The 17,408-nt window shown below is 35.9% G+C and overlaps 1 protein-coding gene across 9 annotated transcripts in view; it reads left to right on the forward strand.

The window, feature by feature from the left end:
* LOC113052082 (dysferlin-like) overlaps positions 1-6,186 on the forward strand; it is a 73,825-nt gene extending 67,639 nt beyond the window's left edge. For all 9 annotated transcript variants that reach the window (XM_026216388.1, XM_026216395.1, XM_026216393.1 and 6 more), the window contains 5 exons: positions 1,360-1,459; positions 2,257-2,429; positions 3,231-3,340; positions 3,504-3,651; positions 4,525-6,186. In XM_026216388.1, the coding sequence (XP_026072173.1) occupies positions 1,360-1,459; positions 2,257-2,429; positions 3,231-3,340; positions 3,504-3,651; positions 4,525-4,584 (591 nt within the window). In that variant the 3' untranslated portion in view covers positions 4,585-6,186. The remainder of the gene's footprint in view (positions 1-1,359; positions 1,460-2,256; positions 2,430-3,230; positions 3,341-3,503; positions 3,652-4,524) is intronic.
* Positions 6,187-17,408: the final 11,222 nt, after the last annotated feature.

Consider the following 17,408-nt stretch of genomic DNA (forward strand, 5'->3'; position numbering starts at 1 on the left):
AAGTGAGGTTTTGGCAGGCAAGAGATCAGTTATGGTAAGATTGAAGATAGCGGTTCCACCCATTAAATTAAGAGCGGCCCGCAACAGCTGTCAAAAGATATACTGTATCCACTTTGGCTGAAGTTTGTTGGACGCAACACACAATAGAACTGATACATAGTGAAACGGATTCTCTTGCATGAAACACGTCCCTCTGTGATAAATTAGAAGTGAGTTCTTGTTTGCAGTGTTTGTTTTGATGGATCTGTATGCGGTTGTCAGGCAGGATGTGCAGACCGTGGTCTGTTTACCGGGGTACGGCAGCAGTGCGGCTCTGTCAAGCATGAGTTCATTATCCGCGCTGTGATTGTCCGCACATCCATCACGGGTACAGTACGGTGGAAATGCTGTCACGCAGATGGAATCCTGTCTGGTGGTGGGGTGCAGAATCAGGGCTGTTGTGGGAGTTGCTAACACTCGTTTTTCTTCGCTCTTGGTGGCTCTCACTCTCCCTCTGTCTCTCACCCTCTTTCTAATTCTGCTTCACACGTTCACGTTATCATTTCCTCACTCTGTCTTTCTCAGTCGCTGTCAGTTTATATCTGCCTCTCTGTTTCTCCTAGTCGCTCATACTAGGGTACTAATAGTTTGTTGGGTTTCGTTTCACAAGCAAGGCGCTTAGCAGTGATGCACATTATGTCGATTTTTGGTTGTTATTTGAGATTATTTCATTTATTTAATATATGTTGATATTGAACCTTTAATTGTTAAGTCTCATTTGCACTTTTTTCCATCATCTAAAGCTTACTTAATCTTTCATACATTAATAATTATTGTATATTTATTTGTACAAGAACGTTTACCCTATTTTTACATTTGGATTACTATTTCCATCATCTAATGTGAACTTAAATCTGATATTTAAAGCACAAATAATTTTATAACTGTTACGTTACCTTAAGAGAATCCAAAAATTAATCTCTTTTTTTTTCTTATTGAAAATAATGTTTTGATGCTTAAATGAATCAAATGTACATTTTAAATATTTTTGTCTAATTTTACATTTATTAGACATTTGTCTGCCATATGTATAAATTTGATCAGCTCGAACAAAGAAAAATTAGCCCGTCACTATCTGCCAGAGTGGTAATATTGTGCATCTCTAGTACTTAGCCCAGGTTGCTTAAAATAATATTTCAGGATCAGTAAAAGTTAGGCTCACATGACAGCATTTGCTGCATAATGTTGATTACAACAGAAAAATATACTTTTCACAGTTAAGTACAGTAAAACACTTACAATGAAATAAACAGTTAGACTTACATAAGTAGTTCTTCTGTTTGTATCTCTGTCAACTTCACCATGTTTCCTTCTCTGTAGGAGCATTTTTGGAGTCTGGATAAAGTTGAAACAAAATTTCCTCCTAAACTTACTATCCAGATCTGGGACAATGACAAGTTCTCCTTTGATGATTTCCTTGGTAAGACCAAAACCCAGTAATCGTCCCTCTTGCCAGATCACTCCTCAGCTCTCTTCAACAGCTTCGCCTCCCTCAGCAAATTCAGTCACGTTAACCTTGCAAAGCACCACAAAGCTGTTTTTCAAGCATATTTCTCAGCCTTGACATGACAGTAGAAAAACGTTCTGTAGAACTGGACCACACTGATAGGACCATGTGTGTGGTTCATTGTCATTAACCTATACCTCCGTCTATATGGATTTGTGAGTACAGGGAGATGATTACCAAACCCTGAACCTCCTTACCTGTGTGAGGTTACCTACCACACAGTCGTGTAGTGTGACTGTCAGCATAAATGCACTTAACAATCTTCATGCAAACACACCATTCAGACCACACAAGCCCTCTATAACATCTTTACTGCTAATGCAATTATTTTCAGCTGAACCCAATTTCCAGCATGTCAGCACAACTGGAAGAGAGTAAAGTTATGACCTGACTCCTTAAAGACTTCTATAAAATACACTGATCTATGTACATTTGTAAAACAATTAGCATCCAACCACAATGGGAAAACCTCAAAGAAATGCCAGCAGCAAAGTCTGAAGGTCGCAGACTTTTTTGACTGATATTATGAGAAACAAGTTTAGGGCACTTGCTGACTACAGTACATTTAAATATATATATATCTGCTCTTCTAAACTTACAGATATTCTCTTTTCTTATATTTAATGTTTCACTGCTGTAGTGTATCATTGTGTTTGACTAATACACTGTTGAAATGTTTTGCTCAGTTCTTCTCTGTCTCTCTTTCTAAGGCTCTTTGGAAATGGATCTGAACCATATGCTGAGTCCAGCAAAGTCTCCAGAGAAGTGTGGTCTTGAGATGCTCTCTCAGTCCCAGGACAAGCTGGTGTCTTTGTTTGAGCAGAAGGCAGTAAAAGGCTGGTGGCCTTGCGTGTGTGACAAAGAAAATGAAAATATACTTGCAGTAAGAGTTACACACAAACCAGTTATTGTTGTGCTGAAATATTCAAAAATAAGACATTTTTATTTTTAGTTTCAGTTTAACTTTTTAATTTCATTAGAAATTTTCTGTTGAGTTTTTCTGTCAGCATAATTCATACTTTTCGTCTTGCATCACAAATTATTCTATTTTTCTATGGTTACACATACTACACCTTCTACATGTTTCATAACTAACATCAAATGGCTGGTATCATATCGATTAGACCCTCTCATATATATTTAGACATTTATGACACAATACAACATACTCTATATCTATCAGATTGTCCTGCACTGAATAGTTGTAATCTTTTGTAAAATAAAACATCTATAATATAATGCACATATATAATTTCAGGGTAGTTTTGTTAAATTTTATTGTATTTAAATATTACGTTAAATATTGCATAATAAGGTAAATTAAATATTTTAAATAATAATTATAATATAAAAATAAAAATGAAATAATATTAAACTGCTACTAATATATATATATATATATATATATATATATATATATATATATATATATATATATATATATTTACATATTTTAAACATACATTATGCATTTTCCAACTGCAAGCCTATATGTCTCTTTTACATTACAGTTACATTATGTATTGGGCAGATGCATTTATCCAAAGTGACTTACATGGCATTGCAGGGTTTACAATTAATTGGTTCATGCATTCCCTGAGAATCAAACCCATGACCTTGATTTTTCTAGTACTATGCTTTGCTTTTTGAGCTACGAGAAGCTGAGCTGCTCTTTGTCACTCAGGGAAAGTTGGAAATGTCACTGGAGATCATCTCTGAGCAGGAGCAAGATGAGAGGCCTGCAGGACTCGGCAGAGATGAGCCCAACATGAATCCCCATCTAGATGAGCCACAGTAAGTTAAGCACACTCATCACAGACATTCCTCTAACCAAATACCCCCCCCCCCCCCCAAAAAAAAAAAAATCCTATTAGCCTTTTTAGTGGCCTTAAGCTCAAAGCGAAAATTACAGGATTTAATATTAGGTTGCTAATATACTTTCTTCCTCTCTCTCCAGGCGTCCTGAGACCTCATTCTTATGGTTCTCATCCCCATATAAAACGTTTAAGTTCATTGTGTGGAGAAGGTTTAAGTGGCTTATTCTGGGCTTCTTTGTACTCTTTTTCATTATTCTCTTCCTTGGAGTCTTCCTCTATTCCTTCCCTGTAAGTATCTGTGTGGATGGTAGTAATTGTGTCTATAAAAGAACAGGATTAACGTTTAAATGGGGGTTTCTGAGATCATGAAGTGTTTGATCAGAGATGCGTCTCTCTGATCATAGTTCAGGAATGTGGCATTTGTTGTTATTCAGTTTTACAGACACACTCATACACACAAACACAGTCATGCACACTGAAGACATTTCATATTGTTCTGTGTCGCATACACAAGTTGAAATAATATGTTTTCAACTGTTAGCCATGCATACAATGTAGAACATACAGGATCAAGAAAACCAGCCATATGTGCATATAGCACAATTTGTATATTATATTATATTATATTATATTATATTATATTATATTATATTATATTATATTATATTATATTATATTATATTATATTATTGCCGTTTAAATTTTTTGCAACTATACAATTTTTTAAATACATTTTTTAAAGAGAAATCAATACTTTTATTCAGTGAGGTTACATTAAAGGATACAAAAGTGACAGTAAGGACATTTTTTATGTTACAAAAGATTTATATTTCTGCTCTTTTGAATTTTCAAAGAAAAAAAGTATAACAGTTTGCACTTAAAAACTAAGCAGCTTAACTGTTTTCATTGTTGATAATAATAAGTACAGTTTTTTTGAGCACCAAATCAGTAAATCAGACTAATTTTTTAAAGGATCGTGTGACACTGAAGACCAGAGCAATGACTGCTGCAAATTCAGCTTTGCCATCACAGTTTTAAATTTGACATTTTGAAGTACAGTATATTAAAATAGTAAGCATTTGTAGATAGATTATAAAATGTCCTAGAATTTTGCATTTTTAACAACTAATCTTTTTTTTTTCTTTCTTTTTTTTTTTGCAGAACTATGCTGCTATGAAGATGGTTGGACCCTTCAGTGGAGTGAGAAAAGGAACACAATGAGACTGAGTGATTAAAAAAGGACATAAACCCTCACATCCATCACCAACCACACCACAACTCCATCCACACATCTCTGTCCATACTACTGGAGACATCTTTGCCGCTTGTGCATATTTCCTTGTGTCTTACGAGCCAAGAGAAAACTGAAGACAGGCTGCGAGAATTTGAAGTCATTATGTGTGCTTTAGCCTGTTCTAGTCCTATATGCATGAAAGTTGCATAACGTCTGTGTGTGTTTGTACATGTATTACACACCAAGCTCCCTGCCCCGTATCTGCCCCGGTCCTGAACTCTCTCAGTATTCTCTTTAAGTCCCACAAGCACTTTCATCTCTCTGCCCGTTTAATCCTTTTTCATGTCTCCTGTAAAACTGGGTTCTTTCTTCACAGCCAGATGGCTCTTTCTTCTTCCTTCATGCAGAGAGAGGGAGACAGAGCTGCATCCCAACACCTCCCATCCTTTCATTCCTCTCCTTTCAACAGCGCTGACTCTTTAGGTTAAACCCTGATTTGTACCGTTAGTCTGTAAGATCCGAGACAGGCCGGTTATTAGCTGAGCCCCTGCTGTCAGCAAGCCCACCTCTCTAATTACTATCACACTTTGTTATTTTGCTTTAGCGAAATCCCCTTTAAATGGATTCGGGGTCAACTGTGGGTTGGCAACATGTGTGTGAATGTATGTATGTGTGTGTGTCTGGAATGTGGGCTGTGAATGAGAACGAGAGATAAAAGACTTGTTTATTTGTGTAAATGTTACACTCATGTAAAGCATGAACATGAACAGGCACATCTGGAAGAATTTTCCAGACTGCTAAACATGCCTGTGAAAGAGCTGTTACTTGATGAAATACACAAATTACTTGTTTTCTCTCCATGACCAGGTCATGAGCTCCTCTTTTACCTAGCGAGTATAAACTATTGTGGAGTCACATTTCGTGAAACTGGATTGTCAAAACTTGGAGTGACTGTTGTGTTAACTCTGCATGCTCACATTACATTTATCTGATGGAGCTCCTCTATGAACAGAAAATGTCAAGAGATCTGGGTTAATCTGACATAATCTGCAGGATGTCCAAAAGTGTTTACATTTTATTTTAAAAAATGAGGGCAAAAGTAGTGAAGAAGGGATTTGATGTTTCCATCAAGTAACTGATTTGACAGTAAAAAGGATGCATTCCTATCTCTTTTACAGAAAGAAATATGAGCAATTTTTTCATTGTAGCTATTTTCTGCACATCTGTGCGTGGATCTACAATATCACTGATTTATGAAAGGAAAGTGAATGTGAAAACATTAACCAAAAAAGCTTTGCCTAGGCATTCTCTTGACAAATATTGTACAGTATATAGCTGAATAACTGGATTTATGCAAAACACAAATCCCCATGCTGAGCATCTATGAATAGTTGTCATTCGCCATAAGTTTTTTAATTTGACAATCAAAATGGCTATTTCTCTTATTGACCTTCTGAAAGGTTCTTTGCAGTCTTTACTGTAATGACGCACATCGCCTAATTGCTTTAAAGCTTCTGCTGTCAGTTCTGATGTATTTATATCTCACTATAATATGCTTTCGTCAAATAAATACCTCTATATACACACTATTTGTATATATTTATCTTTTCATTTTGAGTCAGATATAACTGAAGTTTCATCTAAAGAATGCTGTTCCTTTTATTTGATTTTTTTTCCCACCAGATCCACAGACCACCTTATGTGCAGATTTAACCTTTAAAGCCAAACCACAACAGACTGCTCAGGGTGTATGACTTGAGAGCAAATTAGAAGCACTCCAGCGACTAGCCAGGGTTTAACAGAGCCAAGGGCAACTTACACTTGCATTTCTAACTGTTCTGTAAAGTGAGTGATTTAAAATATAATACAGTATATTTCTGATACAATGATACAATGTTCTGAGGTCATTTTTCTTTTGGTGTTGGACACTCTTTCATTACATGCGTCTTGTTAAATTTTAACAAGGGTAGGGAGGAAATGTTAAATGCAAAAATTTTGTAAATTCGGTGAGTATTCATTTTGAAGTCTGTCACACTCCTTTACTCATTGTATAGAAATGGCCATATAATAGTATCCAGTGCAAGTTATTCCAGAGTGGTAGATTTGGCACCCAGTGAAACCACATCATTACTGTACCTCGGTGTATTGCTCCAGCCCAACTTGAATGGGACCATGGACCCCAGTTCATGTTAAATGTTGCTGCAATTAATTCTAACAACTTTACATTTTTTGAGTTATGTTACATATTCCACTTAAATTAAACAATAATGATTTCTTAGTCTTATAGTGAATTTTTGATAACTAATCTCAACAATAATTTTTACAGTGCATACACATTCAAAAGCTTGGAGTCAACACGATTTTTTTTATGATTATTTTTATGCACATTAAATTAATGAAAAGTGATTGATTTAAAGGGGTCATATTACGTTGCTAAAAAAAAACATTATTTGGTGTAATGCAATGTGTTTCTGCAGTTTAAGGTTAAAAAACCACATTATTTTCCACATACTGTACATTATTGTAGTTTATCTATGCCCCTCCTTTCCGAAATGCATTTTTTACAAAGCTTATCGTTCTGAGAAGCAATGTGTACGCTGATTGGCCAGTTACCCAGTGCATTGTGATAAGCTGAATGCCTTAAGTGTGTGACTGAAATGTTATGCCCCTTAACATACTGTGATTCTGTGTCCCGGCGTGACGTGACAAAACCAATAAAACCCATTACAAACTAGGCATTTGTGCATCCAGGGGGAAATAATTACTGATTAAAATGACTTATATTGTCTTTTTACATGTTGTGTTGCGTATCGCGCCACGTAAACATAAAGCCATGTCTGCATTTATGATAGGAGAAACAACCAACAACAAGTGCTACTCACTGTTCAAAACGTGCGTTTGAATCGTCAGTGGCAAATTCTTTAAATATGAAAATGTGAGTCAGAAGTGCTGGACTATCCTTGCAAAGTTGGAACTGCCTCACTTTATAGAAACAGACACCTGCATTGTAGTCTATTCTCCCAGGTTCAGGAAACAGTCTTCCATAAAATGCATTGCACACATCTGAATATTTGGGTTGAACTGTTCTGGAACAGTGTTGTAAAACAAATTAACCACTGATTTCTTTTTGTGTGCTCTTTTGGAAGGCCAAGCAAAATAGTATTGCTTTCACAACGAAACACACAGCGTCTTCATGACATGGCAGCGGCGGGCAACAATAAAACAGCGAGAATCAAAGTGACTCCTCCTTTCTTTGCATGAACATTTGGGCTGTGTCTTGCAAATCGTCCCACACAGTGACATAGACATGTAGGGGTGTGTTTAAACGATGTGTTTTTTTTTGTTGCAAATCTTAACTTTTATAAAGAATATCTCTTTGGGTTTGAGACATTAGTCTTTGTAATGTCGAGGATCTTATCTATTCACAAAGAGCTTGTAACACTCCAAAGAGAAAGGAAAACTTAAAAATTGCATCTTATGACATATATTTTCCTATTCTGGTTTTACATTTCTATTTTAAATCAGTTCTGTTCTTTTGAAAAAATGTGTCACTGTTTCTACAAAAACAATAGGAATAAATTAGTTATTTAAAATTGTAATAATATTTCTAAATATATATTTAAATATTTTTATTTAATATTTTAAACATTTTCTGTATATTTGATCAAATAAATGCAAACTTGGTAAACATATATAGGCTACTGAATATATGATAAAAAAGCTTTGTCACTTATTTGGTATTATTATATCTTAGGTATTGCTAAAAGTAGTCAGAAAATCAGGTCAGTGCACATTATTGGCATGGTGCATGATGAGCACAAAATGTTTCGAAAATGTATAGAATATTTTTGCATGTCTTCTTTGTCTTTGTACACATTTAATGTAGAATCATATCTGTGGAATTTAAGATTTAATTCGCCCCAACAACAACTTTATCAAGACCACAGTTAATGTACAATTACCCAAAATCAGTCTCATTGATGCTTTAAATTACAAACAGGAGAATGTAAGAATTTGTTTCTAGGAGAAAAAGGGGCTTCCACAGCAGTTTCCTTATTTACAAAATCAACTCAATCATTCTCAGGTATTGATTTGTATCCTAGCTTTCTGTAAAGAAAGTGGCAACATAGTCATGTCAAACTTACAAGACAATGAACAGCAAAGAAGTGAAAAATGCTCTCTGTTCACTAACCTGTGAGTGAACTTGTCAAGTCTGCAAAACGTTGACTGTAACTTTGTTTCAACAGTCTTCTTGTTTTCCTTAATTGCTGCTGCCTTTCTCCCACTTTCTCAGTTTCTTCACTTCACCGTGTAGATAACAGGCACGTGAATGTCAGGCTTGGTTTGGGTGTGTTATTTCAGCCTGGGTGAACTTCCTGTGCTCCCTGACCGCTCTCTACATTCTGTATGGGTGGGAGGCAGGAGCCAGACCCTTGTCACCACTTTTGGTCTCTCCTTTGTTTTAGGGAAATATCAGATGTCACCAGCTGAGTGAATCTTATGAATTAGGTTCCTGATGCAAAAAAGTAAATACGGAAATATTGTTTAAATTGACAATCTTGACCTAGTTTAAAATAGGCCTTTGAGTGAAAGTCATTTTCAAATGTCCTTTGTTTTTGCATTTTAATGGGTTTTACTATGTTTGAGGCAAAGGCGTGACTTTTTCTCCACATAGAAAAGGATCATTGGACTTAACAGAACATACTTTTTAATGTTTCTTGAGTGGGAACATGGAAAAATCCAGACAGTCAACATCAAAAAGCCTTTCCTATAAAACCACATCTGCATTGAGTGCTCTGACCTTGCTAAGATCGCCCCAGCCCCCATCCCTCCAAATCCATCTAGACAGCATTAATTGATTAATAACACCAGAACTATGGAAACATCATGGTTGCTTTAAGAAATGGATTATTTTGGACATGAGTTTTAGATAATTAACCATCTTTGGATTTGCATTTGTTGCATGTTTATTCTCTGCCTTTATGGCAGCTAACTGCATAATAGTCTCACTAAGTGGCCTCTTAAAGTGATATTTGCAAGCATATACATATGCATTATCTAATTTTACACTTAATTATCAACTGAATAAACAAGGTGGAATTTGAATAACGAAATGGAAAAAGCTATATAATTTTACAAGCTGAGCAATCACTAGATTTTTTATGTGTTGAGTCACCTTTGTTTCTCTTTTCCTTTGTTTTTACAATGCCTGAGATTTAACAGGTTTTTTGCTCTTTGAATAGTGAAATGATGCACTTTTGAATCATTCAAGTCATTCAATTTGACTTAAAAAAATTATAGATATTAACTGATCATCCAACATAATATCATTGGTTTCCATAAGTACATAAAGTGTGCAAAGACACTGAAACATGCATTGTACTGACTGCACCTTTAAAACAAGCATATTTGATATATAAATATTAACAAATGCTTTTAGGTTCATGGAATAATACATTCTTTAAATTAATAGGCAGGGTTATTATAGTAAATAAAACTAAACCATAAAAACAACATTTATTTGTTAAATGAGATAAAATAACAATATTAATACCTACAAATACTAATGAGACTGGGCTGGATCTTCACATGTTTGTTAAATAATATTGGACAAAATATTAAATATGAATTAATATTTGGCTCAAATCCAAAGCATAAGCCACTGTCATTTAACTCTGTATTCTAAGTTATTCCCCTTACAACAGGCCTGGTGGCATTATAGTCCACTCTCACCCTTTTACACACATGGGGACCATAATGAAGGTGGTTTTTATGCAGCAGTGTGCATAAATGTTTACCTGCTTCATGCATTCTGCAAGCAGCATGGCGATATGCATTTGATGCCCTACTGAGTATTTTTTATAGGCTTACAGCCTATCCTTGAGTTTGGACCATGACCATAAAAGCTCCTGATACAAGTCTGCCTAGATTTCATCCACAAAACCTCCAAAACCGGCTTTTAGCTCGACCTACAACAGTGCCTGATGATAAGCGTCAGAGAACATGATGAGATAAAAGAAAGCGAGGATAGGAGAAAAATGCTGGGAAATGAAATCTACAGTCTCCGAAACGCAATCTGAGGAACACGAAGGATGCTTATTAAGACATCGAGTTAAACCATTTGCGGTTCCAATTTTATGAAAAGGGCAGAGGGTGTTGAAGGACAACAGGAAAGACAAGCTCAGATGAATCCTTACAGGACCTTGGTGATGAAACACAAATGTGTGTGTGTCTTGCAGCCACTGAGTAGTTACTGGCTGTATTTCAGATGTGAAGGCATCAGTCTTACATTATGATGTTTGGGAACCAAACTCCACAAGGATGGCCTCTTTCCTCTCATTGCAGCAGGAAAAGGATTTAAGGTCAGCTAACAGGAAGTGAAAATGCCCGTTTCTTTGAAGTTAGAATGTGGGAGGGTAAACTCTAGCTTTGAGTATCTAGGCCTTTACGTCGTCTTCGTCAGCCAGAACAATGTGTTCATTTGTTGTGGGAAATTGCATTGTTGTCCCTTGTGGTATTTGGTTTTACCACTTTATTTCAACCTTGCTTCAGATGTGACCACAATTCTTTTGTTTCCAGTAAAACAGGGCACTAAATAACAGCATCAGTAGTGTACAATGTTTTCATTCACAATTACAGCTGAAAGCCCTTTATTACACTTTTCAGAGATTTTCATTTTAATTAGAGAACCATCTGAGCAGCTCGCCAAACCTTCATAAACACCACATTCTGGTTGTTTTATGATTAGCTGGGAGGGAGAAAGTGTCATTTAAGTATGTCGTTTCCATGTTTTATTTTTACAGACAGATCATAAAAATGACCTCCAGTGTCTACTTTTAATCTACTTCTTACCTCCTTCATGCAAATCCCATAATGAATGATGTTCAGTTCCGTTAACATTTCTTCTGCTGATATGGACAGAACGCCTTACTGAAATATTTTTACATATAAGGATTTTTCAATCTCTGCTTCTCTGTGTTTCATGGAAAGCTGTTGAAGCCATTCTAGACAGCATGTTACATCTGCCAGGCTTCCATCTGTTCAGGGCGTATTGGGACACAGAATCAGCAGGTAAATTGTAAGGTGGTGGGACATGATTTTAAGCAAGTGTGTTTGAATTCAGCGTTACAACAGCTGACTGATCAGATGGGCTCTGTTATAACCATTCTTGGGGACTCGCATCATCCCCAGTGCAGCTTTAGGACTCTCTGACAATTCACGTCTAACAACCACACTATCTCCACTGGCGCCCCCCAGGGATATGTTCTCTCACCACTGCTCTTCTCCCTGTACACCAACGACTGCACCTCTACTGACCCTTCTGTCAAGCTCCTGAAGTTTGCGGACAACACTACAGCCATCTACCTCATCAAGGACAGTGATGAGTCTGATCATAAAAGTGAGGTTGAGCAGATGGCTGTCTGGTGCAGTCTTAACAACCTGGAACTGAACACACTCATGGACTTTAGGAGAACCAACCTCCCCCCACCCACCATCATGAACAGTACTTTGGAGACATTCAGGTACCTGGGCACCAACACTCACGACCTGAAATGGGGCAGTCACATTGACCCCATTTTGAAAAAGGCCCAGCAGAGGTTGTTCTTTCTTCATCAGCTGAGGAAGTTCAACCTGTCACAGGAGCTGCTGAAACAGTTAATTATTGAATCCATCCTCTACACCTCTATAACTGTCTGGTTCAACTCAGCTACCAAATCAGACTTTAGAAGATTGCAGCGGATAGTCTGGACATCTGAGAGAACCACTGGCACAACCCTCCCCACTCTCCAAGAACTGCACTCATCCAAGTTAATCAAAATATCAGCGCAAATAGTCTAGCTGCTGATCAAATGACTCTAAGAAGTTCTTGTTAGTAATTCAAACACATGCAGTGATGTTGTTTCTGCTGCACATGTACATGGCTATATATTCTTGATTAATTCATATTATGATTAATAAAAATCTTCCACAGCAGCATTGTTGAGTTTTCTGCTTCGTAGTAAAGGTCAGTTATTGAATTGTGTTTATGCAGCCTCTGTAAATGCTGCTGTGGAAAGTCCTTTCAGTTTTTTCATATATTTCAAACTTTTTTCAAATATGTATTCCTTATAACCACTGAACCACTGAGGAACCACTGAGGAACCAGTGATTAAAGGAATAAAAAACAGAACCTAATACGTTCAATTCTTGACTATTCCCATTCCCAATGATGAGTTGAACGTGTCTACATATTGATATATGTTTTTATGTAGAAAGTCAATATACCATTGGCTTTCTGCGTGACTTAAAGTTTGATCACCATGACACTTCCAAATCCACCACACAATTTTCTCGGAAGCGTTCCTAAACCAAAGACAAAAGACCATGGCATCAGTGGTATTTTACTAGCAATTTTTGCAATCAATTCTGGACAGGACATTTTAATCATTCCATTTTACTGATGCAAAACAATGAAAATGATACAGTGTGGCAAAGGATCTGTTTTTTCAAGTAATAAAGTGGTTAACATCTTTATTACCGTTCAGAGAAATATTGGAATGCGCTGGAATGCTGTCCAGTCTGAAAATGTGGCTTGGAAACATTTGTGAGTCTATATGAATTTAACTTTTTATTTTTCTAATCAATTTATTACAGTTTCTGTGACTCTGTAGTTTTTGTATGCTTCCAAAAAGAGATGACATGTGAACTTTATGAATCATAGCATTGCAAAACACTTTAATGACTGGCTACTCACATTACTTGTGATATTATTAATATCCTGTAGCTGTTTGATGTTCTTTCCAGTTCTGTAAAAATGCAGTTCCCTCCAAACTTCCTTAACCTTTCATTCACCTCTATAAAACTGAGGGGAATGGTATCAGTGAAAAAAAAAAAAAAAAAAAAAAAAAAATCTGGATTTTATATTGGTGATTATTATGATTCATTAAATAAATTAATTTAGAATTTGAGTATTAAATCTGCCACCCAATGAGTCAACTACTTCATTTCCCCTCATTTTAGGAGAGGAAAATCTTTTGGTATTATTCTCTGTTCAGAATCATTAGGGCCGAGTACGTGGAGCTTGTAAAGTTGAATTTTTCTTAAAAAAAAAAAAAAAAAAAAAAAAAGATTTTCAAGGCATGGTATTCAGGATAAAAATTATCACAAACAAGATATTGATTCCATAATGGCAGCAAAGCTGTCATTCCTCCACAACAGTTGCAGAGCAAAGGAATTCGCCTTGAGCAAGTGCTTCCATAATGAAAAAGACTAACACCTTACGTGTCAGAGGTTATTAAATCATAACCAGGAGTACTTTTTTTCTTCCAGGCTTCTAACATCAAAAGTATGAGCTGTGTGAGTGTTGAGCTCAAAAGGAGAATGTCGGCCAACTGTAGCTCTACGTAGAACTATAAAATCTTCATTTTGCCAAACATAATCAAACAATGTCTTTAAAATCTAATTAAATTCCATTAAAACCATAATGGGATTACACTTGTTTGTAGTCATGTTTAGAAGCGGGAGACAGCACCACCCTTCTGCTATATAGTTGTCCACACTGTCATTATCACGTCGGTACTTGCACAATACTGTCTATAATGATTTGATTGTATTTCTTGCTCCATGTTGCACCAGATGTTTATAACTTTTTTATTTATTTATTTACTGTGCAACCTTTTTTTTTAGCATCTTGCTCACAACAATTCACATTGCAGTTTATCAGCCAAGCACTTTAGACTGACTTTGGGTTTTAGCTTTGTTGAATACCCTGTGTATAAAAAGCTAAACCAGAGTGCATATGACTATTTAATGCTGTTGATCCAAAACAGCACCAGAGCTCAATTCTGTTTCTGCGTATTTTTATTGGAAAGCCTCATTCACTAATAAGGTTTTAAAGTGAGAAGTGAGTGTGTCCAAATTATAATTATTGAATGAAAGTCATTTTTATATGTGTGAGCTGTTCCATACAGACTTAGGCCTTATAAAGCACTCAGTAATTGCTCTTGTCAATTACATTCATAAAAAAGCTTAGTAACAATATTCTATGTGCCAACTGTACCTTACAGACATGAGCGTATATTGTAACAAAAGCTATTCCTTTACCGCTAGCCATATAAGCATATAATAAAAGTAAAATCCCACATCTAAAATGAAAAAGTCACAATGTTTTTTTGTTGTTGTTTGTCAAAGCAGGTAAAGCATGGCAATTTTGGCATCAGTTAGAAATGTGCTTGTTCATTAAAAGAACAAGGAAACAGAAATTGTGTACACTGTGAAACTTTAGGGATCAAAATTTTAAGAAAGGGAAATGAAATTTGCTTGCCAAAAGCTGATGTCATTTTAATATTTGGTTCATGGAGCATGACAAAATAAATAACTTACAGTTCAGAGCAGTTCGAACTGATTCATAAGCACACTATAAGAACTAGCTTCTCTAATCATTCTTAATATTTTTAATTTAATAATAATAATAATAATAATAATAAATAAACTGTCTCTTAAGAATCATCTGCTCAGGAAATGGCTTCACTGATTATGCAATATGCTTTCACTAAAAGAAAGGGCAGACACAATTCAGAATCAGACTTCTCTGATCACGCTGTATGTTTCGCCCTGAATATTAATGCCAAGAACCTTTTCTGGAACTGAATGTCATGAAAATCATTCGGTTCTTGTATTTTACTTTTTAGTTTTTAAATGAAACTGCTATTTTAAATAAGAACCTGTTCTTGATTTCCAAACTCTCAGGGGGCTGATGTTATACACTGTCTTGGCCCCCTTAAATCTAAAACAAAGCCAATCATCCTCCAGCAACGCCAACTCAAAAAGTGTGCTAGAGTTCTGTTTTCAGGAATCTGTGTGGTTACAATGACACCATGTGCTTTGGAAAATAGAAAAATCTGCAAAAAAAATCCTTCATTACAACAGCATCTCTTTTACCAAATGTTAAAACATGAGGAATGGAGAAGAGATGGTGAGATAAACATTAAATGACAAAAACTTTTCACAAAGAAATAAATCCAGAAAGGGGTAGAATCAGCTCCCAGTCCTGGTCCCGGGTTGGAAAACAACCCCTAAGAGCACCAGCGAAATCTGTTTGCTGCCTCACTCCTTTTTTTCTCATTTGAGTCTGCCTTTCTAAAGCTGCGAATCTGGCACCAGTTGGTTGCAAAGCAGGACTAATGGACACTCGCCTCCTCTGATTTTCCATGAGTCGTTCCCAAAAGGCCGCAAAAAGCATTTTATTGCATGCTGGGTTAAGATGTTAGAATTCAAGGTAATGTGCAGAATATGGTCCTTTACAGTCTGGCAGAGACCCAGTAATCAACCCGGAGAACCAATCAACATGGATGCCAGGGTCAAGGTTCACGGTTGTGTTCATAGTCCCAGCAACTGCCCGCTCACAGGGTGGTACTCCTGGGTTGCTGGAACCGTTCACAAATAGCAATTTCTTAATAAGGCAGGCATTTATTTCAGTGCTAAGCCAAATCTTAGTTAATCTGTTACAGCTCTGTAAATGCGAGTTTGGACTTGGATGTAGACTGTTTACAGTCGAGTCATAATATTCACATTATATGCTAGACATATAAAGATTAGCATGGTAATTACAAAGAACAAAAAAAATATATATTTATTTGTTTGTTTTTACTGTTTGTTTGATATGGACCATGAGTTCTTAAAAAAATGTAGTATGCTCACAGTTGCAATTATTTTGCGCTTTAGGCTATAAATTATACAAATAATGAGAGGTCTATTTGACATTAGTATTTGTAATATTTATTGTGCATAAGAACTACGCAGCATGTAAATAAATAGTCAGCCAATAAGGAAAATGAAATCAATATTTCTGTCAATAGTCTCACCTTCTCCAAACATATATGAATTTCTTTCTTCTGTAAATCACAAAGGTGATTTGGTAACACTTTATTTTGATAGTCCACTTTAGACATTCTACTAGCAGTAAGTAACTTTGCAACTACATGTCAACTAGCAGTTAAAAGAGGATTAGTAGACTGTCTGCTAAACATCTTCTAACACTTTCTTTGTCAACTTAAACTAAGCCTAAACCTACCCCTAACACTGACCCTAAACCTACCCTAACCATCTACTCTGAGAGTTAGTAGACATGTAGTTGCAAATTTCTGAGATTTAGTTGATATGTAGTTACAAAGTTACTTATAGTCAGTAGAATGTCTAAAGTGGACTATCAAAATGAAGTGTAACCGGTGATTTTATTTAAAGAATATCCTATAGATATTTTCAATATAATGGAAGTGATTGAGAACTGGAGCTGTCAAGTAAATATGCCATTTCTGATTTGTGAACAATTTGTTCTTTTGATTTGTTCACTTAAAAGTGTCTCAGAAGAATCTCAGAAGACTAGAAATATAGTACATGAATAATGTTGACCACTTTAATAATACTTTTGAGTCCTTTCTTGAAACTTTAAAGCTCTGTGCTCCATTCACATAATCTCAAATATGACTAATCATGGAAATGAGCTATCCGTACATCAGTTATTATTATTTTTCTTTACCAAAGAACCACAGAAAAATGGAAAGTCACACAGATTTGTGTCAAGACAGCTTTTCATGTTCAGGTAAACTGTTGCTTTAATTTAAAAAAAAGTCCCATGTCCATGATCACAATGATCATCAATGATCACATGATGAAAAAGTATCCAATTTCGACTGAGAAATATAAATATAAATAAATACACCACCAAAATGTACCGCCACAAAAAGTCAGTGACTTGAAAGACATTACTGTTAGTCTTTGGAAATGTTCTAGTTCCCTGTCAAGGGAACTTCGAACTGCGTCCTCTGAAGGG

The sequence above is a fragment of the Carassius auratus genome, chromosome 32 (assembly GCF_003368295.1).
Source record: "Carassius auratus strain Wakin chromosome 32, ASM336829v1, whole genome shotgun sequence".
Lineage (NCBI taxonomy): Eukaryota > Metazoa > Chordata > Actinopteri > Cypriniformes > Cyprinidae > Carassius > Carassius auratus.